The sequence below is a fragment of the Oenanthe melanoleuca genome, chromosome 12 (genome assembly GCF_029582105.1).
Source record: "Oenanthe melanoleuca isolate GR-GAL-2019-014 chromosome 12, OMel1.0, whole genome shotgun sequence".
In the NCBI taxonomy this organism is placed as follows: domain Eukaryota; kingdom Metazoa; phylum Chordata; class Aves; order Passeriformes; family Muscicapidae; genus Oenanthe; species Oenanthe melanoleuca.
The window spans coordinates 17,575,921-17,603,806 of NC_079346.1; the positions used below are offsets into that span (position 1 = coordinate 17,575,921).

General features: G+C 42.8%; 2 protein-coding genes across 6 annotated transcripts in view; both read left to right on the forward strand.

Annotated features, from left to right (window-relative positions):
• Positions 1–395: 395 nt before the first annotated feature.
• Positions 396–9,494, forward strand: HRH1 (histamine receptor H1). Of its 3 annotated transcripts, XM_056501844.1 has the most exons (4): positions 405–491; positions 2,225–2,417; positions 4,916–5,080; positions 6,102–9,494. In XM_056501844.1, exon 4 carries the CDS (start codon positions 6,218–6,220, stop codon positions 7,619–7,621), a length of 1,404 nt encoding a protein of 467 aa, XP_056357819.1. In that variant the 5' UTR covers positions 405–491; positions 2,225–2,417; positions 4,916–5,080; positions 6,102–6,217; the 3' UTR covers positions 7,622–9,494. The 3 variants fall into 3 exon arrangements, with proteins under 3 accessions (XP_056357818.1, XP_056357820.1, XP_056357819.1); XM_056501843.1 differs by lacking the exon at positions 2,225–2,417 and having other exon boundaries at positions 396–491; XM_056501845.1 differs by lacking the exons at positions 2,225–2,417; positions 4,916–5,080 and having other exon boundaries at positions 402–491.
• A 1,050-nt stretch (positions 9,495–10,544) lies between these two features.
• Positions 10,545–27,886, forward strand: part of ATG7 (autophagy related 7) — a 77,083-nt gene continuing 59,741 nt past the window's right edge. For all 3 annotated transcript variants that reach the window (XR_008841451.1, XM_056501369.1, XM_056501370.1), the window contains exons 1-17: positions 10,545–10,640; positions 12,160–12,356; positions 12,562–12,616; positions 13,579–13,696; positions 14,502–14,579; positions 15,059–15,175; positions 15,735–15,884; positions 16,383–16,471; positions 17,418–17,539; positions 18,556–18,646; positions 19,865–20,009; positions 20,566–20,724; positions 22,846–23,040; positions 25,348–25,551; positions 25,766–25,881; positions 26,508–26,583; positions 27,687–27,767. Coding sequence is in view for 2 of the 3 variants with exons in the window: in XM_056501369.1 (XP_056357344.1) it covers positions 10,606–10,640; positions 12,160–12,356; positions 12,562–12,616; positions 13,579–13,696; positions 14,502–14,579; positions 15,059–15,175; positions 15,735–15,884; positions 16,383–16,471; positions 17,418–17,539; positions 18,556–18,646; positions 19,865–20,009; positions 20,566–20,724; positions 22,846–23,040; positions 25,348–25,551; positions 25,766–25,881; positions 26,508–26,583; positions 27,687–27,767 (2,028 nt within the window). In the remaining variant the exon portion in view is untranslated. The remainder of the gene's footprint in view (positions 10,641–12,159; positions 12,357–12,561; positions 12,617–13,578; positions 13,697–14,501; positions 14,580–15,058; positions 15,176–15,734; positions 15,885–16,382; positions 16,472–17,417; positions 17,540–18,555; positions 18,647–19,864; positions 20,010–20,565; positions 20,725–22,845; positions 23,041–25,347; positions 25,552–25,765; positions 25,882–26,507; positions 26,584–27,686; positions 27,768–27,886) is intronic.

Below are 27,886 nucleotides of genomic sequence, written 5' to 3' on the forward strand. Positions count from 1 at the left end.
CCCATCATCTCCCATCGCATTCCACCGCATCCCATCTCTTCCTACCGAATCCCACCGCATCCCATTGCATCCCACCGCTTCCTATCGCATCTATCCCATCACCTCCCAGCGCATCCCACCGCCTCCCACCGCTTCCTATCGCATCCTATCGCATCCTATCGCTTCCCATCGCACTCATCTCATCTATCCCATCGCCTCCCATCGCTTCCCACCCCGTCCATCCCATCTATCCCACCGCCTCCCACCGCCTCCCACCGCCTCCCACCGCCTCCCACCGCATCCCATCACCTCCCACCGCATCCCACCGCATCCCACCGATTCCCATCGCATCCTATCCCTTCCCATCGCATCCATCCCATCGCCTCCCATCGCCGCCCGCCTCCCCCGGCCGTCCCCGCCGTGCCCAGCCCAGCCCCGGGCAGCAGGGCTGGCTCCGCCCGGCGCCGCCGCCGGAGCTGCCGCGGCCGCTCTCCGCTCTCCTCCTCGCTCCGGTGAGTGAACAGCGGCGGGCACAGGGCGGAGGGAGCCGGCCCGAGGGGCAGCGGGAGGGATTGGAGGGGTTGGAGGGGTTGGAGGGGTTGGATGTGCTCGCTAGTCCCGGCTGAGGCTGCGGCGGTACCTGAGCGCAGCGAGAGGAGCGGGGAAAAGCCAACAGGAGCAGCACAACTCACCAACAAACACACTCCGCTTCCCAGAACTCTGCCTCAGCAGGAACTGGGAGCCGCGGCAGATTTTGGCTGCTCCTTACCCGGCGCATCCCAGCCCAGAGCAGCAAAGGGTCTCGCGTAGGGGCAAACCAAGCTGAAGGAAAATCCCCAAAGCGCATCAATAGCCTGCAGGAAGCTCAGCCAGCTCTCCGCCCCGGAGGACACTTGTCCAAGCTGCAAATCCAGCGGCTCCAAAGGTTCCAGGTTTGCCCCCTGCCCCCGGAGCAGAGAAGAGTCGCTGCGGGTCAGACCAGCAAGGGGATGCTCAGATGGAAGTGGAAAAGGAAGGCAAGGGAAATAGATGGATAAAGTCCAGACTCTCCATTGTATTTAATGGCCACGCTTGAATTAAGATGGTTCGGGGGAGTTCCTGTCTGCCCGGAAAATATTTGTGGTTTTGTTTCAAGCATCTTTCTGGTGAGGGAAGGGAAGGGAAAGGTACGTGGCTGGGAAAAACAGGCAGGGAGGGGTTGGTTCCTCGTTCAAGGGAGAACAGTGGCTTGGCTGAAGAAAGAGGAAGAGAAAGAACTTAAAACCTCACCCCCTTCTGAAAACAATTGAGGAAAAATCGTAAATGCATTATTTTCATACAGATCTTTTCTCAAATACAAGTCCAGCACATGCTGAGGGGGTTGATCCTATAGCAGGGACATAACTTGCCCTAAACCTTATCCCATTCTTAATGCAGCCTTCCCTGGCTTTCCTTTGCAGGCAGGAATGATGGAGAGGAATAGGAAATCTTGGATAAGATGTTTTTAAAGTTTTTACTTGCAAAGCACCAGGCTCTCTCACTGTAAGAGACCCTGTGTCCTTTTGCTATCAGCTTAATCCAACAAAAAACATTAAAGCCGCCTAGGGGGAGGAGAAAAAGTAAAAAAAAAATAATAAAAGGAGCTTGTTTAAGTCAGATGTGTATTTCTAGAAAGGAAAAGCTTTGTTTTTTCAATGAGTTATTGCTAAATTATGAAGGAACTCATCGAATTACTACAGTAAGTTCACCAGATGTTTCAAGAGACTGAAAATAGGGGTTCTAAATTAGAGATTAAAAAAAAAAAAAAAAAAAAGTGATGTAAAATAAATCTTTCAGTAACAGGGTTTAATTTTATTCCCACTACAAAGAGACAGTGACTTCTCACACCTACTAGAATTTTTAAATCTAAGCTTTTTTGTGATGGTTTTCATGCAGTTCCAAGGCACCAAAGGTTCACTTGAGGTGAATTCAAGTACATCCCCAGAGTTTTCATAGTGATCAATCTCACTGCTGAAAGAACTGCCAACTCTTAGTCACGTACATTGTTTTTTACTTCTGTGAGTAGTGATTTCCCAAGCCACTTGGAAAGAACCAGAACTTAATGTTTGAATGACAGGGTGAGTCACAATTTTAAAAGTTCATTGTATTTCAGATGCAGAGGGATTAAACCCACAAAGTTTTCCAGTTGTCAGGGATTGGAGTCAGTAGTAGCACAAGGTGGAGTCCAAAAAAATCTTTTTTTTTTTTTTTTTTGCTGTCGTTGTAGGAAAGATGTCCTGTTAGACTGAGTTGGGATAACAGGTTCCAAACCCAGAAAAGAAAGGAACCACTGCAGCTGCTCAGCTTTGAAGGAACCACATTCCTGGGAAATTCCCCTTTGTTTTTATGGGACTTTACAGCTCATGGGTTTATTTACTGCATCAAAGGACTTTTCTTCTATTACAGAAGTGATTTCACAGGTCTGGCACTTATAGCAAATTCTCTTATTACAGTAATGGAGTAAACACAGCACAGCAGCACTTAAGGAAAATTACATTTAAATACTGTTTTGCTAAGAGGTCACATTGATGACCAATTAGTTGATATTGATAATGTTTAGACTAGCAGGGAAAATTAATACCATATCTGGAAGCTCTGGGATTCTAGTCAAGACAAGATTTTTCTCCAATCTCTTGGCAAAAAAAATAATCCATATTTGGGAAATGCTGTCACAAGAACAAGACTGGATTTTGTCATGGAAAAACTGACATTTAGAAAAATTTAAACTAGAAAATTGAGCTGCCGGAAGAGGAGTTTCATGGAAGTCTGAGCTTACATTTGGAAGGTCAAAACATTCTTTGGAATGTGTCCATCTTCTTTTTAATATTCATGGAATGCAGGCCAAGTGTTAAAGAGAGTTGTTAAAAAAATGCCAGCCAGGGTCAAAAAAGTCTGTATCTATCTCCTGGTAATTTCAGGTTAAGGCTGAAACTTAAAAACAATAAATTTACTTTGAAAAAATAGGAAGTAAATAGTGGTGTGTAGAATATTGTTTAATTAAGTAGCTGGTTGTGTTCTTGAGGGATACTGAAACTACACTTCCAAACTGTGCTGGCTGGACTGAGACATTGTCACTTGAATGGGAACAACAGGCAGGTTTACCAAGTTTTTTCATTTACTTTTTATCAAAAATATTCCTTGAATATTGGCAGGAATTGCAGATGGATTGTCCCCCTACAACGAAATAAATGAGTTTTTGAGAGGGAAATTAATCAAACTTCTAGCATGTTAATACTTTCAACAACTCAAGGATGATTTAGGAAAAAAAAATCACTATTTAATAAAATAAAAATGTCTCTTAAGTACCACAGGGTGAGTAAAGGCCATCTGAATTAAAATCTCACTTTCTGTCTCGAGTTTAGTTTAATAAACAAGAATTTTGCTCTTTGCAGCTGTAATTTCTTAAAAATCTATCAGTTTCTAGAAACTTACTCCCACTCAGTCAGGGCTTAATAGATTGCACCTGCACTAATGAGGCACCAAGGCATCCACTTAGCATCTCCCTGTAGATTCTTGTTCTTGGAAATGTAATACAATAACAAATCATGATTGCTGAGCCTCCCTGTAGGAAAAGCTCTTCACAGACAGCAAAAATTAAAGAGGCATTTCATGGTGAGGTCAGGGTTTAGAATTTCCACAAAGCAATTCAAAGTTTTGGGCTGGTTTTTTTAAAAAGTCTGTTCTGCCTTAGTGAACTTTGTTTCAGTGTAATTAAACTGTGCAAACACTAAAGCCCATTCATTTATTATTATTACTTTCCTCTACTGGCAGCAGAGTTAGAGATAAGGAATTACATCAGTGGCTCCTGAAGAAAGGGCACACTAACCTTCTTTGGAGCAGGAGTACCCCTGATCAATTCTGCAAGTTGCTTCCTAAATCCTGCCCCATCCAACCACAGGAGTGCTCAGGAGAAAGTTTGGGAAGCAGTGAACACCATTTACTGCATTCTGCTGTTTTATTCACAGAATCCCACAATTGTTAGTGTTGGGAGGAGCTCTGGAGATCAGCCAGTCCAAGCCCAAATGCAGTTCATATATTCCATATGCAACCAAGGAGAGCTGTCTAACCAGGCAGCTTTCTCTGCTGCTATTTTTTTCAGTTGAAGGCTCAATTAAAGTTGCTTTTTCTCCCTTTATTTTACCATACTTTTAAATGGGAATATGTGAGAGTAAAGATCACTCATTCCAAGTTTTTAGATCAGCTCCTTGCCTTGACTATGCCCCATACACTTGAACATACTTGAAGAGGTGGAGAGGAAGACACAGACTGGGATGTAATCACTTTCCAGACTCGCTGATTTAAAACATCCATGGAGTAATTTCTGTCCCAAACAACCATGGATTAATTTCTATTCTCAACATCCATGGAGTAATTTCTGCCCTTAACATCCATGGAGTGATTTCTGTCCTCAGCATCCATGGATTAATTTCTATTCTCAACATCCATGGAGTGATTTCTGTCCTCACCATCTATGGAGTAATTTCTGTCCCAAATATCCATGGAGTAATTTCTGTCCTTGACATTCATGGAGTAATTTCTGTCCTCAGCATCCATGGAGTAATTTCTGTCCCAAATATCCATGGAGTAATTTCTGTCCTTGACATTCATGGAGTAATTTCTGTCCTCAACATCCATGGAGTAATTTCTGTCCCAAACATCCATGGATTAATTTCTGTCCTCAGCATCCATGGAATAATTTCTGTCCTTAACATCTATGAAGTAATTTCTGTTTTCAACATCCATGGAGTAATTTCTCTCCTAAACATCCATGGAGTGATTTCTGTCCTTAACATTCATGGAGTAATTTCTATTCTCAACATTCTGTCCTAAATAACCATGGAGTAATTTCTGTCCTCAGCATCCATGGAGTAGTTTCTGTCCCAAACATCCATGGAGTAATTTCTGTCCCTGTTCTCAGGAGATGCTCGAGGGCTCTGGGACCTGTGAGCAGCTGCCACAGAGGAATTGTCCTGGCAGAGCCTGAAGGAATCCAGGATCACAGCACTCCCCAGGCTGCTCCTGTCTCCTCTGCCTATGGATGCTGCTGGCCCCAAGGACACAGCTCCTCTCCCAACACCCACCTGTGAGTAAAGCCCAGGCAAGAAGGAATTTGACCTCTCATAAGGAAGCACAAATGATTTGAGCTTAAACCCTGATTACTGGAATAAAAACGACAAAGTAAAATGAAGTATTGCACCATTGAATTTCAATAGGAAATCCTGATTATTGAACCATCTGTTGCACTGTATTGCTCTGGCCATGTTTAGAGTTATGAGGGTGAGTACATCCTCAATGCTAGTTGTGTAAACACTTTGAGCAAATATATTTACAGTCTCAATTTTATTTCCTTATTGCTTTAAGAGGTTTACCAGAACATAAACTCTGACAAGCTATGAAATGGCACAAAGTGTGTGCTGCTCTCACAGACATTTTTCACCAATGGACTGGAGGCAGAATTTGGTCAATTGATCATTTGCTCCAAGATCTAAAATACTATTAATCAATTCTGCACTGTGGATCAATACATGAAGTTAGCAGTTGGGAAGCAGAAGATGCTAATTAATACTGAAAAATCCTATTATTTTGCATTTGATCTCAAATAGGCCTGGCATCTTTAAATGTTTGAAATCTGTGTGAGCCTAAATTGTGTAGGAAGAGATTACTCATTACCTCTAATTTGAATGACTGCTTACTGACTGCCAAATCCTGGATTCTCAAACTGTCAGATGGAAGTTGTAAATAAGCACTGGCTTGTTTAAATCATTTAGTACAAAATATGTTAATATTGCTTTTTGCTACCACATTTTAAATTGGTTTGCCAATATGGAGTTTATGTTATGGTTCATGATCAGCTGTTTACTGAGACATAATGAATTAAAACTGTGAGGAATTCTGAGATTCTGGGGTCAGAAATAGATTAAGCTCTATAAAAACTGTTTGGGATTGGTTGGTGGGGTTTCATAAAACACAAACTACCTGTAGGTAAAATGTTGTAAAAAATTGTTATTTAGGAAAGCCCTAAAAGGGAGAGTGCTAAGCTGAGGCACAAATTAGCTTTATTATCTTATTACCACAGTGACTGAGTATCTTTTTCTTTTCTCTAGTTCTGGAAATAAAAATCCCCAGGCAACCCAACACGTCTTCATCCAGGAGTGCAAACCATGACTGAACACCCAAGGCCTGGACGTGCACTGCAATTCCCACTCTGTCCAGGGCAAGGATGTCCAACAACACAACAGAGAACTCCAGCAACGCTCCCTCAGCCCTGCTGGGCCTGTTCCTGGGAAGCATTTCCCTGATCACCATTGTCATGAACATCCTGGTGCTGTGTGCTGTGAAGACGGAGAAGAAGCTGCAGACGGTGGGGAACCTGTACATCGTGAGCCTGTCCGTGGCCGACCTGGTCGTGGGCGCGGCCGTGATGCCGCTGCACATCGTGGACCTGCTGAGCCCCCGCTGGCCCCTGGGGCTGCCAGCCTGCTTGTTCTGGCTCTCCATGGACTATGTGGCCAGCACAGCCTCCATCTTCAACCTCTTTGTGCTGTGCATGGACCGCTACCGCTCGGTGCAGCAGCCGCTCGGGTACCTGAGGTACCGCACCAAGATGAGGGCGTCGCTGCTGATCCTGGGCGTCTGGCTGCTCTCCTTCACCTGGGTCATCCCCATCCTGGGCTGGCACGTCTTTGCCAACAGCGGCAAGAGGAAGGTGGCAGCGGACAAGTGCGAGACGGAGTTCTTCCAGGTCACCTGGTTTAAAGTGCTGACGGCCATTTTCAACTTCTACCTGCCCTCCCTGCTGATGTTGTGGTTCTACTGCAGAATCTTCAGAACTGTTCGGAAACACTGCCAGCACCGAGAGCTCACCGATGGCTCTTACTGGTCTGCCATGGAAAAAAACGCGCATCAGACCAAGACCAAGGGTGAGAAAAATATCTGCCTCCAGAAGCAAATCTTAGGTGAGGACAGCCCTGGCACAGACAAGCAAGCAGAGCCCCAAAGAATAGAGGCAGAGCTTCCTTTCAGCCACCCTGACAAGGCTCCCGAGGCACTGAGCAACGGGAAGGTCCCAAAGTGGAGCTGCTTGTCTCTCAGCACAGCCAAGCCCGAGCCTGGCTCGGACACAGCAGGGAAGAAGGGGGTGTGTGCCACGAGAAAAGCTGGGGACAAGGAGCAGCCTGACAGCCAGGACAGCGACTCCAGCGTGGGATCTGACACCCACACCTTCACCGAGGTGACCCCCCGCGCCGAGCAGCCCAGCCCCAGCCCCACGGGAGCCTGCTGCCCCCAGGCAAGCACCGAGCGCAGGGACTCCCGGGCCCTGGGGCTCCTCAGGAAAACCTGGCACACCCTGCACGGCCACTCCAGGAGCATCCACCAGCACAGGAACAGGGAGAGGAAGGCAGCCAAGCAGCTGGGGGTGATCATGGCAGCCTTCATGCTCTGCTGGATCCCCTACTTCGTGCTGTTCATGGTGGTAACCTTCCAGGACCACCAACAGCTCTCAGAACTGCACAGGGTCACCATATGGCTGGGCTACATCAACTCCACCCTAAACCCATTCCTGTATCCTCTCTGCAACCACAATTTCAAGAAGACTTTTAAAAAGATCCTTCACATTCATTGATGCTGGGCTGGGGTTTTTTCACGGCTCTAAGTGAAGCTCAGGAGTTCAACCAAACAAAATGTTCCAGTTTCAAAGGATGGGTACAGTAAAAGACTTTGGCAAGCTGTAATCTACAGAGAAGTGTTAGTAAAAGGGGGAAACGTGCATTTAATAGCTGTAACACTTCAGATCAAGAATCTGAAGAACTCAAGGTCAATATATGAACTGTTACACTGTTGTCAACATTTTACCATTTAGATCACCACTTCCATCACAGAAATGGAGATGCAAATAGATGTTTTCAGCAATTATAAATTATTCAGCTACAGAAAAAGAAGAAATCACATTTCTGTGATTGGCCAAAAGCATTTTTTTTTTCTTTCAACTTACTCCATTAAACACATTGCTTGTGAAGTGAGATTTGCAAGTGGAGGCACTTTGCACAGTCAAAGAAAGAACTTCCAACTGTTTAAAAAAACTTCCCTATTTATTTATAGCTTCCTCCAAATCACAAACTTTTCATCAAATGTCAAGTTTTACTGTGTATCTTACTGTATCTCTTTGATATCATGCCTATATTAACTGTACATTAACTTTGCTGGAAAAAAGTAGAATTTTTATGTCCCAAAAGAGTTTCCATGCTCAATATACTGTCACCATCTACTGCAGAAGGGTGTGCTGCTGTTTCTAGACTTGTATAGTTGATTATACATGAAATATGTTTACCTTTTCTACCCTTTATATTTAATTGTATTTCATAAATCTTGCTGTCAAATATTTCAGGGAAAAAACCACAACAGAATACTCAGTGTTGGAAAAGAGACCAAGAGGGTGTTGAAGTGCAGCTGAAAGCAGGGCTGGCTTTGGTGTTACAGAGAAAAAATAAAGTTCTCTCGTTCCTTTTGTTGTGCTGATGAATTTCCCACGTCCTGAACACTTTCTGAATTGTATTTAAAGGATGTAATATTAAATGAAGCCCTGATATATCTGAATTTTAATAAATCTGGGAAATGTGCTAAAGGAATAAACTAAAATTCAGTCTATTTCAGTGTATTATGCAAGGCTCAGAGATTGACTTTGGTTTCAAGTTGCACACGGGAAAAACTGCAGTTAGGAAACTTAAATCTAGGAGCAATGAGGCAAAATGCAGGGAGAGAAGACAAAACCAACACAATTCATTGCAGAATTCAGACAACTGGTTCACTGCAGGAGGAACACCTGCACAGGTAGTGAAATGCACCTTTTGGAGCAGAGAACAGAAGCTTTTGAAACACATGCTCTAATCCCTGGCCTTTCACAAACAATTGCTGAAGTTCACAGCCATTAAATTGTGGGTTTTTTTCTATTCTGATTTGCAACAGCAATTCTGGCCAAAATGGATGGTAATTTAGATGATCCCTGAGGAAATAAAAGCCAGCCACAGTTATTAGTGCTGAAAAAAAACATTTACCCACAGGCTGCTGGGAGTTATCAAGAAACCTGTCCTGTTGATCATGAAAATTGCCTTTTCTGACCTTAAAATGTACTAATACATGACAAAACCTCAGCAAGATCATTGAAAATTGGTCTAAAATGATGGTGACTGTAACAACAAAAACCTTTGGTAAAAATAAAGGACATTCAAACGGATAAACCCAGGAAAATAAAGCTGCCTTAATATTTTTTTAATCTCAAGTCATTTTGCCCATGATCTTTGTGTAACTTAATAGCAAAGACAGGGGATTTGTGATCTATTAGAGAACAATAAAACAGGGAAATGGGATAATTTAAACAGCAAGTAGCTAAGAAAATGTCTGTTTATTTCACTGAGCAGGCAATTCCAGTTGCTCTGGGAGGGAAGCAGAGAAAAGCATATTACTGTAAGAAATGGAGAAGCCTCCCACCAACGTGGGGCCAAGGCTCAGGAGAATATTTCAGGCGTGGTTTCCTGCAAAATATTTTCAGCTTTTTCCAGTTCACAAGCAAGGTCAGAGGACACAGAGCTTCTAAAGAACACAACGGGAGCCTGGGGATTTCAGGGAGATGTGCTGGGATGGAGGTGTGGTGGGAGTGCACCTGGTTTTGCAGGCACATGTTATAAATGTTATAAATATTCAGCAAAATTCAGATTGCTTTATTTTATATAGCCAGAGCAAGATGTGAGTCTCTAGAAAATTTGTCAAGTCCCATAGATAACATCTGCTCTTGGTAGATAAGGAATGGCAGAAGTCAGGAAATCTGGTCTCAGGGATAGGCTGCAATCGATCACACAAATCAGGAAACCTGATTTTGTAGAATCTGTTGGGCTGTGTGAAAGCCTTGTTCTGCAAGCTGTCAGTAAATACAACTTATTTAGAAACATAATATTCGTAACAGGAGGATTTAAACCAAAATAATTTAATCATATATTTTCCTTTCTTTATGTCATGCTTCATTTCAGACCTAAGTATTCTGGTTTCTACAAACCCCAATACTTTTATGATTAAGACAAATCTTTTCTCAATTATCACACGCAAAATTACAAAACCACAGAATCCCTCAGGGAGCGTTCCTCACGCCAGTGGGGACATCTGCTGGGACAGGAGTGAATCCCGGCACGCCGCAGCCAGATTTCATCGCGCTTTTCCCCGTGTTTTCAGGAAATGCTGCGGGCAGGACAGTGCAGGTGCACATTCTGGCCTTTCCCCACCATCTAAAACAACTGCAGATTTTGTGAGGGCTCTGCTGTGTGCCGGGGAGGCTGGAGCAGGACACGGCACTGGACACACGGCTCCGAGTGCTGCGGGACACGGGCCCGCCTGAGCCGCGGCTGCGCCGGCCTGCAGCGAGACAAAGGATGCACCGACGGATCCCGCTGGGACCGGGACGGGGACAAGAACGGCGATCGCGATCGGGACGAGAATCGCGACAGGCACCGCCCCCGCCTCACACCCTTCCCGCCCACCGCGCCCCGTGACGCCATCACTCTGCGCCGCCGCCCCGTCACGTGGGCGAGGCGGGGTGACGTCACCGGCGCGCGCCGGCCGATGATGCCGGAAGTGCGGAGCGAGCGGCGCAGCCGGTGAGGGGAGCGGGGATGGAGCGGGCGGGTCCTGCCGGCTCCGGGCACCATCCCCGCACACCATCCCCGCACTGCCCCCTGCAGCCCCCGCGGCCCGTGTGTCCGCGCCTCAGCCGGCCCCCGCCGCTGCAGTCATGCGTAGATGAGGCGGGGGCTGCCCCGTGCCGAGCGGCCGGGGCCGTGTCGCTGTGTGGGCTCGGTGTCGGGGCCGTGTCGCTGTGTGGGGCCGGTGTCGGGGCCGTGTCGCTGTGTGGGGCCGGTGTCGGGCCCGTGTGGCTGTGTGGGGCCGGTGTCGGGCCCGTGTGGCTGTGTGGGGCCGGTGTCGGGCCCGTGTGGCTGTGTGGGGCCGGTGTCGGGGCCGTGTCGCTGTGTGGGGCCGGTGTCGGGCCCGTGTCGCTGTGTGGGGCCGGTGTCGGGGCCCGTGTGGCTGTGTGGGGCCGGTGTCGGGGCCCGTGTGGCTGTGTGGGGCCGGTGTCGGGCCCGTGTCGCTGTGTGGGGCCGGTGTCGGGGCCCGTGTGGTCGTGTGGGGCCGGTGTCGGGGCCCGTGTGGCTGTGTGGGGCCGGTGTCGGGCCCGTGTGGCTGTGTGGGGCCGGTGTCGGGCCCGTGTGGCTGTGTGGGGCCGGTGTCGGGGCCGTGTGGCTGTGTGGGGCCGGTGTCGGGCCCGTGTCGCTGTGTGGGGCCGGTGTCGGGGCCCGTGTGGCTGTGTGGGGCCGGTGTCGGGGCCCGTGTGGCTGTGTGGGGCCGGTGTCGGGCCCGTGTCGCTGTGTGGGGCCGGTGTCGGGGCCCGTGTGGTCGTGTGGGGCCGGTGTCGGGGCCCGTGTGGCCGTGTGGGGCCGGTGTCGGGCCCGTGTGGCCGTGTGGGGCCGGTGTCGGGGCCGTGTGGCTGTGTGGGGCCGGTGTCGGGGCCCGTGTGGCTGTGTGGGGCCGGTGTCGGGGCCGTGTGGCGGTGTGGGGCCGGTGTCGGGGCCGTGTGGCTGTGTGGGGCCGGTGTCGGGGCCCGTGTGGCCGTGTGGGGCCGGTGTCGGGGCCGTGTGGCTGTGTGGGGCTGGTCCCGATCCCGGACCCGTGTAGGTCCCTTGTGGGTCCCGTGTCGCTGTGCGGGGATGGTTCCGTGTCCGTGTTCGGTGCCAGGTGCCGGTGCCGTGTCTGTGTGCGGTGTTCGGTGTCGGTCCCGTGTCAGTGTTTGGTGTCGGTGCCGTGTCTGTGTGCGGTGTTCGGTGCCGGTGCTGGTGCCGTGTCTGTGTGCAGTGTCGGTCCCGTGTCAGTGTTTGGTGTCGGTGCCGTGTCTGTGTCCGGTGCCGGTGTCAGTCCCGTGTCCATCTTCGGTGCCGTGTCAGTGTGCGGTATCAGTGTTCGGTGCTGGTGCCGTGTCCCGCTGCCGTGTCCCGCTGCCGTTCCTCACTCCTCTCTCTCTCTCTCGGTTGCAGGGCTCCCCGCAGCAGCGGTGCCGTGTCCCGGTGCCGTGTCCCGCTGCCGTTCCTCACTCCCGCTCTCTCTCTCTCTCTCTCTCGGTTGCAGGGCTCCGCGCAGCGCTCCCAGCCCCGCCATGGCCGCTGCGGGCGGGGATCCCGGCCGCGCCGCGCTCTCCACGCTGCAGTTCGCTCCCTTCAGCAGCGCCCTGGATGCGGGGTTCTGGCACGAGCTCACCCAGAGGAAGCTCAACCAGTACCGGCTGGACGAGACCCCCAAAGTCATCAAGGGCTACTACTACAATGGTGGGTGCGAGCTGACCGTGTTGTACCGGCTCAGGTGTCTCCTCTGAGCATCTGACACGGTTCAGATGTTTTGCTAAAACACTAGGAAGCATGGCTGGGAATTTTGAATGTTTCACTGGGAAATTGACATCAACAAAAAACCCGAATATTTCAGTTTAAAAGGAGCTTTTTTTTTTTTTTTTTTTTTTTTTTTTTTTTTGTCCAGGTGATCCTTTGGGTTTGCCAGCTCGCTTGACACTGGAGTTCAGTGCCTTTGATATGTAAGTACAGGCTGTGGTTTACCTTCTTTTGGGTGTGAAAACACTTTCCTGGCATAAAATCGATGTATTAGTTAGAGAAACTCTACATTAGAATAAATAACATTTTAATGAACTTTATAACAGCAGAGAGATTGCTTTGAGTCACAAAAAACTAACTTCTTCTGGCTGAATTTAAAATATTCTGAATTCTCAGATTCACTCACTTTCTGTATGTATGTTTATATAAAATGGCTTTTTTCCTCCCCATTTCCTCAGCTTTTTGCATTAGGGAGGTTTTTTTAGTAATTTGACTCCTTCCCTTACAGCTTTAATTAGGATTTCAAATAGTTTTTACAGTCCCTGGTTGTTACACTGTAATCTCTTCCAAAGTGTTTCTCTCTTGCGACTGGGAAATAACCACGTTTTAAGAACAGTGTTAAAGGAGACAATGAAATCAATCAGACCTGTAAATTAAGGGAACATTGTAGGGTTTTTACCTACTTTGTTTCAAAAATCAAATACTATTTGCAAACAGCAGCCTCTCCAGCTGCTGATGTTATAAATTACAGAAGCTGCTCAGTCTTTTGTCTGGCTTGGGTTTCCTTTGGGGATATGTTTTAAACATCAAATTTTAACTAACTCTTTATGTGAGTACAACACTGACATCTAAGCTTAGCCCAAATTCGTTTTTCTCAGTGCAAATCCCATTTGTCATGGGTAGCTTCTATTTGATCAGAATTTAAAAGCTTCAGTCCCTGATTTAGTGTCACTCTGCCTGGAGCAAACACAGATGCCAGATGTATTTTTGAGGCCATGATGGTGATGTGTGTTTGCATGATGTTATTCCATCAATCCATATTCATAAAGATGTTTTCCTTAGAGGTGATGTTAATTTTTTGCCTCATCATTTGATGATTTAAGTTTGCACTGCAGCTGATGACTGTATTAATGCCCAGAGTTTTCCTTCCTTTTTTTTTTTTCAGGAATGCTTCAATACCAGCACGTTGCTGTCCTGCTTTTGGAACTCTGTATAACACCAACACTTTTGAGACTTTCAAATCCTGTGATAAGAAAGCACTTCTGGACAAGGAAGCAAATGAGGTAAGATTTAAAATCAAATCACTGAGTGTTTCCAAATCCTTTTTACCACTTGAGGTGCTTTACACTCTGCCCCAAATTTAGAGGTACTCCAGTCCTGAGCAGCCTCAAGATTTAGCTTATTCTGGGAGGAAGAGTTTGGTGTTTGCTTTTTACTGTTCTCTACAAGAGAGTAGAACCTAATTTAATTAATGAGAACTAATTCTACTTGGAGAGCTCCATCACATTTTAAGCTCTACAATGCTCTTGGAGCTGCCAGGGACTTGAATTCTGTAGAGCACATTATTAAAATTTGTCTTCATACCCAAAAACCAGCAGTGTCTGATTTTAAACTCAGATTTCTGCAGTTTATTTGTGTGACAAAGAGATGGGGAAGCTCCACAGCAGCAAGAAACCTGAGATAAAGCAAGAGAAAGATGGGTTGGAGGGGCAGGTCTGCCTGCACTGTCACCAGTAAATTTAATTTCATGGCCTGGGGACATGTGAAGTCAAATTTAAGATGCTTTACTTTGAGCAGTCCTTGATTCCTTTAATTAATTGCCTTGAGTAATAAGGTTTTTATGCACATCTTCACTCCAAACTAGGAATTTTTTTTTTTGCATTCCTCATAATTCCCTGTTGTCTGACCTTTAAAATGCTTTTAACACAGATAATAATGGACAAATTCAGTTAGAGAAGATCACAGTGAATGTTTATTTGCATACTTTAAAGGTAGCTGGGAAAATTACAGATTTTTGCAGCTGTTCTCATGTTCTCTTGGTGTTTCTCTGCCCTTTTTCTTCCTTCTTGTCCCCTCAATCTGTGGCAGATTTGGGAATCAATCAAATCTGGAGCTGCTCTGGAGAACCCAATGCTCCTGAACAGGTTCCTGCTGTTGACATTTGCAGTGAGTACAGATAATTTGTGTCTCCTACTACTCCTTTTCTTTTAGGAGTATTAGCATCTTTTGTATTCATAATAATGCTGTATTAATATATATTTTATATTATTTTCTTCAAATGTATAAGATTACCTGATGGTAATCTTGTAAAGATTCTTTATAAAAATCTTTACAGGTAAACTTGTAAGCTGGTTATAGAGATCAGTAAAATTAAGTAAAAGAGTTTAATATTTAATACAGTGAAAGTTTTACTAAGTTCTCAAACTAACAAAACCTGAAGGATTGTACACACATTGTTTAAATCTTAAATTAAGACATATACAGAGGATGAAAGTCTTTTAGTATTTTTATGATCTTCTAAAGTCATTGAGAGGTAAAGATCCCTGTGGTTCCCATACTTAAAATCATAACCCATTGATTTTAATTAGTATTATACAATTTACTTTGTCTCTTTGTTATGTAATTTTACAATTTTTTTTCTCTAGGATTTAAAAAAGTATCATTTCTATTATTGGTTTTGCTACCCTGCTCTCTGCTTCCCTGATGGAATTCATATAACTCAGAAACCTGTGTGTCTTGGGGACAGGTTCTCACTAAATCAGGTATTCAAAATCCTAAACATTGTGAATTCTGCAACACTGAGAACTTCTGTGAGCTTTAAAACCCAGGTTTTTTTGTTGCCGCAAACTGAATTAATTGAAGACTCTAATTTCTTTTAAAATCTTTGCTTTTTTTTTAAATTTTAACGTTGGTTTTTTGTTTACCTGTTGTTCCATGATTGTTTGAATTGCCTCAGTTTAGATGCAGACATGGCAAACAATTCTTGAAGAGGTGATTATGCTAAGCTGTATATTATATATTTATTTTTGATATAGATATGTTAGGCTGTATATAAAAATTAAAATTCATGTGTAGTTATGCATATAGCTTTGGTTTTGAAACTAATTTTGAAAAAATCTTTATAAAGGGGCATCCCTTGAGCCAACTCATTAAAATTACAAAATTAATAAACAAAAAAAAATTAATAATAAAAGAAAATACATGATTAGACAAGAAAAAGAAGTTAATTTTAATTTTTTATATAAAAGTTTAAAAATTTTTAGTTTCTTTCATATTAAAGTGCAAAATTGTTAAAACTGTTGGTTTTCTTCTCACCCTTAGATTGAAGCCCTGCAGAAAGCCTATGATGACCTCTGCCAGGAGGAGGGGGTGACAGCCCTGCCTTACTTTTTAATTAAGTATCATGATAATTCTGTCACAATATCCCTGCTGAAAAGGTGGGATGGCTTCTTTCAAGACCAAGGAGAAAAGGTAATGAGAATTTTATATAATTTTCTGTAATTAAATATTTAATCTGTGAATGGTTTGAGGCTCTAATACTGAGCTGGGCACAGTGGTTGTGTCCTCAGGGTGGCTGTAAAGTGATTTTTATGCTGTTTTCCCTTTGATTTGATCTCTTGCTGGCCTGTGCCCTTTCTCTTTTTGATCATCCCAAAATCAATGCAGAATTTTGGCTTGGGAGCAAGGCTTCAATTGCTAGACTTCCCTCATAATTGTGTTTTTAAGGTAATGAAAATGTATTTATTGCAGTGAACATCCAGTGTCCCTAAAGAGGCCAAACTGAATATAAATCTCAAAGATGTGGCAAAAGCTTCAGGAAAACATGATGTGGCCATGGATTAAATATTTATAAATCTTCAAAATGTATGTGTAGGCCTGCCCTGTCCAGAATTTTTATTTAAAAATGCCAAATAACCTTTGCATGACTGTGGATAGATGACTTCTCATGTAGAACAATTTGATTTGCAGGTGACAGTTGGAGTTTATGATCCCTGTAATTTATCCCAGTATCCAGGATGGCCACTGAGAAACTTCCTGATCCTGGCAGCCCACAAATGGTATCTGTTTTATTCTTTCCCACAAACATTATTTATTGGTTGATATTAAATGAGATTTTTTTTTCTCCCCATGGCATTTCAGTCATATCACCCACCTAAGATTTTGCTTTTTCCCTTGACATTACCCACTTGGAGTGATTCTGATTTTGTGCATTATTCTGTTTTTTATTTCTGTCAGTCACAAATTCCTATTAATACTAATCCTCACATGGATGCATGCACCTGGAAATGGCAGCTTCACACCCTGCTGTGTCAAATCTTGTTTAAAATACTCTGTAAATTTATATAATTAATGTCAAATAATAGCAGACTTATCTTAAAAATCAGTTATTCTTAGGGCTTCTTCTTGTACCACTTGATTTTTTTTTTTTTTTTGGGGAGAAGATGGGAAGACAAGACACAGTTTTACACTCTGAGTTTTGAAAGAAAGGATTTAAATGATCAAATTAATTTGGGTTGCTGTAACAAAAATGTAATTAAATTGCATTTCCATAGTTTTGAGTGTTACATTTACACAGCTTTGGGGTTCAGAGGGGTTTAGGCACTAAAATTCTCATTTTTTGTTAGGGAATTGGAATCACAAAGAGGAAAAATTACATATATTGAGAACTCAGAGGATCTTGGTACCACAGCCAAGTCCCACTGTGTCACCTGATGTGTGCTCTGGTGCTTTTCTGCTTTTTATTCTTCTAAATCTGCAGTTTGTGCAGTGCAGGATAAATTCAAGGACAGTCTGACAGTGGCATTGCTTTGGAGCTGTTTCACACCAAACCAGCAATTTTCTTACACTTGAGGAATTCTTTCCTTTCTATACCTGATAAAGACAAGTGTTCAGTACCAAGACTAAAAGCCTCATTCAGAACCTGTGTGACATGGAGGTTAAAACAAATCCCTTTTCTATTAAAGAAGTTTCATGTGTCTCTATTTATTATTATTTTAATGGCAGGGGCAGTGTTCTGCAGAGGGTTGAGGTGCTCTGCTTCAGAGACAGGACCATGCAGGGGGTCAGAGACATCTCACACAGCATCATCTTTGAAATCAAACTGCCAGAGACACCCCTGGGCCCAGGTAATCCATTCAAAACATTTTTTCCCTTTTTATTTTTTTCTTCTTAATCCCTGCTGACATGGCAAAATAAATTACTACTATAAAATTGTTACTTATGCTAAGTTATTTCAAATGGATTTTAAATTGTTTGGATTTCTGTGAAATGGTTCCTTTTTCATTAAAGAAGGGAGAGGAAATGTCCTCTCTTAATTTTTCCCTCCTCTAATTGTGTTTCTAATTAAAAAAACCAAGAAAAGTCCTGCTGGTGTCATAGAAAATACAATAAAACAGCAATTTTTCTCATTTTTTTTTCTTGTTGAATTTCTATACAGTCCCTTAGGTAGAAAAAAGTGATAGTGAATTTATGGGATGCAAAATTTCTTAATGATAAAAGCCTGCCTCAGAGTGGAACTGTTCCTTCAATCCCATAGTGACACATCCAGGTGTATTTTAAAGCAGTAGACTTGAAATATTAAAACATAATCTCAGATTTTTGGGTACAGGACAGTATCACAAAATTTCTCTACCTCAGGCAAAAAATTCTGAATGCTTCACATGTCATTGCTGCAAATTATTTAATTATATATAATTAAGATCTGTAATTCTCCACTGGATTTGCAGATGGGGTCTAGGGACCATGAAATGATGGCTGAAATTGGCAAAATCTACTGAATTCTGAATTTACTGAGCTTGACATCAAAGATCTGAGGGGGAATGATGCCAGCTGTGTGCTGGGTTTGAGGCTGAACAGGCAAAAGCAGCACAGAGGACACCTGAGAGCAAAGACATTCTCCAGGAACTTTCAACTGATGTAAACAGCACAATTTGTATAGCAGGTTAAAATACAGGTTATTTACTGGCAGGTTTAAAATAAAATTTTTTCCAATAGGATTAAGTCCAGGCAAAATTTTTTTTTTCTGTCCTATGATATTAAGGTTTTGATTCTTTCTTTCTTTCTTTCCTTTTTTCTTGCTTGTTTGTTTGTTTTTGGTGGTTTTTGGTTTTTTGTTTGTTTTTGGTTTAAATGTTTTAAACAGATTGTCCAAAAGCTGTTGGATGGGAGAAGAACCAAAAGGGAGGCATGGGGCCAAGGATGGTGAATCTCAGTGAATGCATGGATCCAAAAAGGTCTGTTTTTTATCTTTTAAATTCCCATAGTTTTTTTACTTGTATTTAATCCATAGCAAGTTGGAATGTGAAATAAATGTGCAGTAAAACAGACACTGGATATTGTCTGGACTTTCCTTTTGGAGGTAAGGACCTTTACAGAGTAGTGCACTGCCTGCTGCAGAAATCTTGGCAATTTTGGACTCTAGTTGAAAATTCTGATTGTTTTATTTAAAACTGGGTGAAATGTAGGTCAGAGTGTTACCTGTGGTAATTTCATTGAACTCCATAACCTGCAGGGTGTTATGAAAAGAAGCATTTGGGATTTTTCAGAGTGGGACAAAAAGAGCTCAGGAAATGTGACCTCAATAATTTTTATCTTTCTGTACATAATGTTTGGGCAATGGATTGAAAAGAATAGGGACACAGTGTGTCTGCATCTGTGTCCTTGCCTTGGAAAAACTTACTGGTCTGATTTTTTGCCCATCAAGCAAAGCCATTTTGTCAAGCATTTGTGGAAATTCTCAGTGTCTTCACAGATATTCAAAAAGTTCAGCTCAGAATTCTTAATTCTTTAGGTAACTTGATCTTCTTGTGTAAATTATATAAGTGCTTCCCACAGAGGTGTTGGTAAAATGCCAGCCTTGACAATTGCTGGTTAAATCCTGGCTGGACAGATGATTTACTGGATGCTGAAGAGATTTTATTTATGATGTGTGAGGGATTGAAGCTTGCAGGAATCTCAGAGCTGTAGTGGCCTGCATTGGTGAGAGTTTTGACACCCTGTGTTCTGTTGGGTGTAAAAATCTGCCCCTTGCTTGAACACAGATTTCCTGCCTCCTTTTCTTTCTCAAACTTCCACAGAGAGCTGCCCACATGCTTTAGGGCACAGTGGAATATTTCATGTTAAGGGCAGGTGTAACTGGATACAGGAAACCAGGTTTAAAAAAACCCACAAAAATGTATGGACAAATTGTCTGTCTTAGCTTAACAGGAATCTTGGCTCAGACATCATTTTTATTTTCATGCTTGCATCAATTTTATTACTAAAATTTTAGTTTTACATTGTTACTTTTTCAGAAGCCCTTGCCTGTTTGTTTTTCATATTACCCACTGCTGAATTCTTTCTCTCCTTTAAAAAAATTTTTACAAATTAACTCATTCAGCTGAAAAATCAGTAATTCCTTTGTTGGAGAAGCACAGGAGGGTTCAGAAGTTGTTATTTATTCCATGGCACAGGTTAGCAGAATCATCCGTGGATCTGAATTTGAAGTTGATGTGCTGGAGGTTGGTGCCTACTCTGGATTTGGAAAAGATTGTGGCTGCCAAGTGTCTGCTGCTGGGAGCTGGCACCCTGGGCTGTAGTGTTGCAAGGACCTTGATGGTAAATTCTTAATTTTACAAATAATCCCCTGTTTCTCATAAATTCTGTATTTCTTTATTTTTTTGTCCATCTGGCAAGACACAGAGGCAAATTGCATTCTATGCATCAAAATACACAGAATGCATGTTAGTTATATTATAAATTGCAGGCAAGAGGTGAGATCTGTAGCTAAATAAATAACTGAAGTTCTGCTAATATGAGATAGTAAGGGAACCTTGGCAGAATATTTTGAATTTATATTAAAAAAGAGATTCTGGAGCAAATTAACAAGCTGTAAAGACCAAATTCACAGTGAAGCACTTGAAATAACTGTGCTGATAATTCTTTTCAGGGATGTTCACCACATTCCACTCAATTCAGCAGGGTTGGAGGGATTCCTGTTAAATGCTATATTTGGACCACCCAAATATTCTGTTCCCTTATTTCAGTTCCTTTGAATAATTGCAAAAGCTTTTGGAACTTAAAGTGGGCAAAACTCAACATTGAGTATGGCATTCCTCAAAAAGATTTTCCAGGGCTGTTGTAACAATCTTTATAAAATTTTGTTCTCCTTTAGGGCTGGGGGGTGAGGAAAATCACTTTTGTGGACAATGCCAAGATCTCCTACTCCAACCCCGTGCGGCAGCCGCTCTACGAGTTCGAGGATTGCCTGAGTGGGGGCAAGCCCAAGGCTCTGGCAGCAGCAGACAGGCTGCAGAAAATCTTCCCAGGAGTGGTAAAATCATCATTTCCATGTTACTATCACTAGGGAAAAAAAAAAAAAGTGACTTTAAATTGTTATTGCAAGTTGTAGTAGTTAAATATTGAAAATGCAACCCGGGTGTTCTGTTGGTTAATGAAATATTTTACTTCAAATCTTTGCTTCTGGTAACTATTTGTAGTAATGAAATAGAATTAAGGATCATAAAGTCATCTTGTAGCTTATTGATTGTGAAGTGATATTTTTTTCCTGTCAAGGATGTCCTAAGGAGCTTTAAGTAATGCCAAGTCAGACATATTAATTGTCAGCACTGGGAGCAGGCCTTGAGGGAAGTAATAAATGTATTTTTGAGATTTCCTATTATGTTTTAGACCCCAAATTTGCAATCTTCTCTAAATTGATTTTCTTCATTAGAAGATAATAGCTTACTAGTCCCCTCTTCTTAATGTCATTTTGATATTTTATGAGATGGTAACTAAATATTTTGGATAATTTGGAGGCATTTTAGAACTTCTCTTAGATTACTGAGACTTTGGGATTTTGTGGAATGAGCAAAATCTTTCTTTGGGGATATGTATGGACATTTACTCCTCCTTAAAATAATACCAAGGTGTCCTTTGAGCTCTTTTGCCATTGTTTGGCTACCAAAGTGCATTTCAGCCACTTTGGCTGGTGACTGATGTCTTTTTTTTGAGTGACAATTATTCAAATGAAACTGTTGAAGCTGCCAGACTTGTCTGTATTCCTACAGCTACAATGCCTGATTGAGCTTTTTTTTTTTTTTTTCTTTTGGAATTCTGGTAGGATTTTAGTATTTACAAACAGCATTAACCATTTTTTGGGGCAGCTAATGTCCAGCTCATTTATTTTAATTTATTAAACAGAAATTGCCCTCCTAAGTCACCAGCAGTGTCAGTTGAGCTGATCTAATCAATCAGCACTTTGCAGCTCAGGCATGATGAGTTATCCATGAATATTCAGGCACAGCATGGATTAAGTTTTGTATTCCTACCACAACCTTTTGGAGGAGATAATGACTCTGAAATTAAAGCCTGCCCAGTAATTTCCTGATGGCTGTGGTGATGGTACAGAGAGGAAAAAAAGGTGTATCCTTTGGTATGGTTAATGCAGATATTACCCACAGTCATTTCTCTTAGCTGCTAAATGGGCCTGGTTCTTTTTATCCTTAGGGATATTTCTGTATGTTCAGCCTCCTGGTAATATGACTCACCTGGATTTATGAGTTGTGCTGGTAATTAATTGGTCTGTGCAAAAGTACATTCCACTAACCTTCCTTTCCTCTCTTCCCATGGAATTTTATGTTTGGTTCATCCAGTTTTTACATTTTGGGTTTGAATTTTTCCTGCAGTGCTAAGCAGGGAGGCTTTGGCAAGGATTGTTCTTTAACATAAATAAGAGATCCATCCTTCCCTTCCAGCAGATGGCTGGCAGATTGTGCTGACACATTTCCAAAGGAGTGAATTAATTGTTTGCATTGTACATGCATTGTGTAGATGCTTATTTGGCTCAATATTGCCTCTCAGTATGTCCTGCCCAAGCAAGGGCTGGAAGAGGGAAATGTTTCTGCCAGAGGAACAAACTCCTCCAGCATCTGCACAGCTCTGCAGTGACAAGTCTCAGAAGTGCTTTTTGCTGTCTCAGGTTCCCACAAGGCTGGGGAATTACAGGAACATCATCCAAGGCTGTTCTCCTCAGGAGCAGAGTGTGTGATACTGCACATGTCTGATGTGCCTGAGTCAGTAATACAAACTGCAGCCTCTTAAAATTCTGTGGGAAGGAGCTGGAAAGAGAATCCAGAGCACAGGTTTTAATTCCTGATCATAATCATATGTAAATGTGATTGGCTTTGCTTGGCTTTGGGGTGATGTTTGTAACCCCTGGGATCAGGAGCAGTTCCACTCTGTTCTTGTAGTGATTTCCTAGGCTGAATGCAGACTGAGAAACCCCAGCACTGTGCTTTGGTGCACAGCACTACCACACAGAGAGCTGCAGAGAGCAGAGCTACCATTCTGACAAACAGGAATTGAATTTGTACTCTGATTTTTATTGAATTTTACACCTGTCAGTCACAAGATTACCTTCTGAGCTCATGATTTTCTGTCTGCCTCCCCCTAGAGCTCTGAAGGTTACAACATGAGCATCCCCATGCCAGGCCACCCAGTGAATTTCTCTGAGGTGACCATGGCCCAGGCTCAGAAGGATGTGGCCAAGCTGGAGGAGCTCATTGAGGCCCACGATGTTGTGTTCCTGCTCATGGACACGCGGGAGAGTCGCTGGCTGCCTGCTGTCATTGCAGCCAGCAAGAGGAAGGTACTGCACTAACCCACTTCTTTCCTTTCATTCTTCCTTTATTTCAAATACATTTCTGGCCTGAACAATGGACTCCTATTTCTTTATAGCTCAAATGAACTTCCCTTTGCCAGTGGAGAGATCAGTGACTCTTTAGTGAGGGCTTCACTGAATTACAGCTTCAGGTGTGTGTGTGTAGCTTGGTGTCCTGGTTTGGAGGACAGGTGTCTGCCAATAAAGGCAGAAGCTTCTCTTTGAAATGGAGAATGTAAACCCCCTCTCTCCAAATTACTATAATTTTGAAATTAAAGGGCTCTCAGGCAAAGATATGGGAATTAGGAATAACAGTTCTTTACTAGGAAAATTAAAATAGCAATGCAGTATTACACAGAACAATCCCAGCCCTGCCAGAGTCAGAATCCAAGCTGACACCCGTCAGTCAGTCAGGGTGTTGGCACAGTCCCATTCAATGGTGGCTGCATCCTCCTGCAGGGGCAGATGTGGTTCAGCTGGAGCAGTGCTCCTGGAGAAGGTGCAGTTTCCTCTGAAGCTCCAGGGATGATGTGCAAAGGTCTGGCTTTCCTCTGGAATCCAGTGGAAAGAAGGTCCCTTGGTGTCCAAAATCTCAGTTTTTATCTGGGTAGGAAAGGCTTGGCTCCTCCCCCTGGCAGCATCTTTTCTTGCAGCATTCAAATAATTTTGGGCATAAAGGTTGAAACTTTTTTGTGACACTTCTCTGTTACTCAGTGGTGCAGTGTGTCTGCATCACAGGTGGTTGATTTGACACCATCACTTTGATCTGAGGAGATGGAATTCTGTCACTGAGAAAACACAGCAGGGGAATCTCAAGGTGTCCAAACAAATACTCAGTATTTTATGTTGGTAAACACTCCACCAGAGCTCTGCTTCAAATATGATTTTGTGTAAACCTGCACATCTCTAGTGATGCACAGTTTGGTCCTAAAGGTCTCAAAAAGGCAGAGAGAAAGTAAAGGCCATGGTGAGTGATGATTTGTGTAAAATGCACAAAACCAGGTCTGTGGGTAGCAGTAGGAGTTGTTCTCCCCACTTCATCATTTTGATCTTTGCCATTCCTGCAGTCCTTCCCCGAAACAGTACCTCAGACAAACCAACCCCTCAAATGTTAAATCCTCATGTCAGATGATAAATCTCTGTTCCTGCTGAGCACTGGAACTTGTTACAGTTTGCTTGTTTTTTCTTTTTGTTAATCCATGCCAAAAGATATTCTTCCATTTGTCTCTTGTACTTTTCCATTGTCTCTTTATCAAAACCAGATGATTTTTTAAATTAAGGCTCAATCAGTTAGAATGAAATAGTTTACCTGCCAGTAAACTGAGAGAAACAGTTGATTGCAGTGGGAACTGTTTAACAACATCATTAATTTCTGCTAATACCAGCTCTTACTCCTATTTTGAAAATGGAACACCATATTCAGGTTTCACAGGTAGATGCAGTCTTTTAATTGCTGTAGCCCTGGATGGATTAAACAGCAGGGTTCCACTTCAGGACTGAGGAAAATAAACTGCTCCAAGGCTGAAAGAGAATATGCAGAAATAATTGGAAATACTGAGAATGATGATGAGATTCAAAGCTTGCTAATTAAGATGACTAATTTAAAAGAACTGAGGGAAGCTCTCTCAAGAATAATTCCTGGCTGGAAGAAAGGAAAAGGAGGAAGTGCTGCCCCAGAATTTCTATCCACAGTATCTGCAGATGAAGCAGTACATTTTCCTTAACCATGACTGCAGCCAGTCAAGTGTAATGTTGATATTGTGCTTCAGATTCCTCTGTGCACTTGCCACAAAGTGGGGAGAAAGGGGGAAATGAGGACAGAGGAGTTGTGCAGCACAGCTGCTCCTGCTCCCCATGTGACTAAGCAGATGCAGATGAAGCCCATAAGTAATCATTAATTGCTTTCCTTACAGAGCAGAAATTGGTTTGGATAACAGATGGCATTTCATTGCTTGAAGTTGCTGTTGCTTTCTTGTCACAAGTTTGTGTAACAGCTAGAGGGAGTCATTCATTGGGATCAGATTGCCCTGAAAGGCACAGGGAAAGACAAGGGCTTGTGCCTTTCTGAAACAGACTTTTATTTTGGTTTTGTTTCTTTTCTAAGTGCTTGACATCTGGAATTCTGCACCTTTCAGAAACTCTGTTTATGGCTAAGGTGCAGTTAATGGGTTGCTCGTCCATCCACAGTGTGTGGGTTTTTTGGCATTTATAGTGAATAAAAACCTCAAGGCTGTTTGTTTCCCCCTCCCTTTTTGGCTCACTTAAAATCTGTTGTTCTCCCTTTATTGTTCACAGTTGGTCATCAATGCTGCCTTGGGATTTGACACTTTTGTTGTTATGAGACATGGCCTAAAGAAGCCAAAACAACAAGAATCTGGTGATTCACATTTCAGCAACGCCTCTGCTTCTTCTGATCTGCTGGGATCCTCACTCTTCTCAAATATCCCTGGCTATAAACTGGGCTGCTACTTCTGCAATGATGTTGTGGCACCAGGGGATGTGAGTAGAACCTTGCAGATGGTGATTATATCTCTTTTGTTGCAGCTTGAATTTTTATTTGTTTTTAATGGTGTTTCATGTGCTATGTCGGTGTACATGAGGTAAAGAAATAGCTGATTTTTATCTGATTGCAGGGCACTAGAGGTGTTTTGCACAGGGCAGCTGGTTACTTTGGAGTTGTTTTGCCTCCCTTCAGCCCTGTCTGTGTTTGCAGTCCACCAGGGATCGGACACTGGACCAGCAGTGCACGGTCAGCCGGCCTGGACTGGCCATGGTGGCTGGAGCCCTGGCAGTGGAGCTAATGGTTTCTGTCCTGCAGCATCCAGAAGGGTGAGCCACTGCTGCTGTTCTGAGGTGTCCTCTGAGAGTCACAGAATTTCACAGAATCTGCAGGGAGGAGGAGGAATGTCCTAAAGGAGGACAGTTCTGTCAGTGTAATGTTATCTGTAAATTAATGCAATGTTTAAGGGAGCTGCTTCATCAAGTCTTAGGATTTTCACCTCTCTCTGAATTTAACCACAGAGGAGAATTAAGAATCTTTCAGAAGCAGAAAATGTTGCTGTTAGTAATCTTGGCTTTCCTTTGCTGACCAGTAATTTGGGTGTGATGAGGAGCTGTTGTAACATGTGGCTCATGAGGTGCTTCAAGATAAGCCCTGTGTTACAAATCTTATTTCTAACTCAGTGTGTGATACAGAAATTACTCAGAAATTCTGCACCTTGAATGTGGGGCTTGTTTTCTCTCTTTAAAACCTGAGAGAGAAAAAGTGACTTAGGAGTTGAAGATGAGTCTGAGTGATTTATATGTATTTATCATGCTGAATCTTGTTTCCTATGAAGCAGACTTTCCACATAGATTCCTTGCCTCATTCTAAGCTGTAGCAAAATGCCTGGAAGCTGAGTGGAAATTCTGAGTGTGTTGTCTTGCTCTGATTTTCCCTGTTGGGTTTTTGGCAGTGGTTATGCTGTGGCCAGCAGCAGTGATGACAGAATGAATGAACCACCCACTTCTCTTGGGCTTGTTCCTCACCAGGTAAATGATTTGTGATAAAACCTTTTGTTTAAGAGCTGAGAACTGATCATCCCACATGTTGTTTCCTTAAAAAAATGCTGATTCCATTCCCCAGAGGACTGACTCTCCATGTTTATTAAAAAATAAATATAAATAATATTAACCCATCACACAGCTTAGGCAGGGTGTTCCTGGCATTGTGGTTGTGCTACTTATGGACACAAAATTCCTGCTACATACTGAGCAGGAGTTTGTTTGGAGCAGAAATTGTGTGAATAAAGCAATTTCTGACTTTTCTGTTCTCCATCAGAGCTGCCAATATGAGCATCTTAAAGTTTACTTCTTAAATCTCTTCACTTTGAAAACAATTCAAATCAGCCAACTCCCAATTATTATGTGAGTTGGCTGATTGTAATTATTATTTATTATTATCACAAAATATTTGTATTGTTTTGGTACCATACAGCACTTTTTTTCTTCAGTTCAACCCACACTCTACTTACAAATGTGTTACAGATTTTTAAAAATTCAGTTTTAAAATTTCAAAATTGAGGTATTATTATTTGTATTGCAGAGTTATTTAAGTTCTGCTCTTGGTGACATCTTTTCATTGTAATAAACAGAATAAAAAGGATGACTAATACTCCAAAGAGTTCACAACTGAAGTGATCAAACCCTGCTGCAAAATGTTTTCAGTGTTCCCTCTGTTAGCAGAAATAGTGGGCTGGAATTTTTTAATTGCCTATCAATAATATCATATTAACATCATAATTGAGGAATGCACAACAGTTAAATGCTCAAACTTCAGATTATAGAGATGGAGAAAAAAGTGTTTAACTGGTCACAGCATGACCTTTAATTTTTCATGAAACATTGCACTCAGAAAAGGCCAACTGCAGATGGTGCTGTGCCTCTGTTTCTGGTGAAATAATACTGCATTTGTTTGTACATCAAAAAGCATTAATAGGTGCTTAGGATAAATTCACTACAACTTTTACTGGGAATGACTGTTAGAACATAATAGATGCTCTTTTTTATAGGGTATGTGTCCATGTTGAATTTTGGAAATGTTTAAAATAATAATGTAAATTTTTTTCTTTTCTTTTTTTTTTTTTTTCATCTAGATCCGAGGATTTTTATCCAGATTTGATAATGTTTTGCCTGTCAGCCTGGCATTTGATAAGTGCACAGCCTGTTCAGCCAAGGTAAGGCTGAGTTTGTCTGTTATTTCTGTTAATTTTATATTTCCAGGTCAATTATGGGGAACTTTTTGACATTTTCTCTGACTTCCTTAGGGCTTGGGTCTGTTCCCACTTCAGCTAAA

Excerpts from the sequence above, each read along its gene's own strand:
- HRH1 (XM_056501843.1), top strand. The coding sequence starts at position 6,218 with ATGTCCAACAACACAACAGAGAACTCCAGCAACGCTCCCTCAGCCCTG.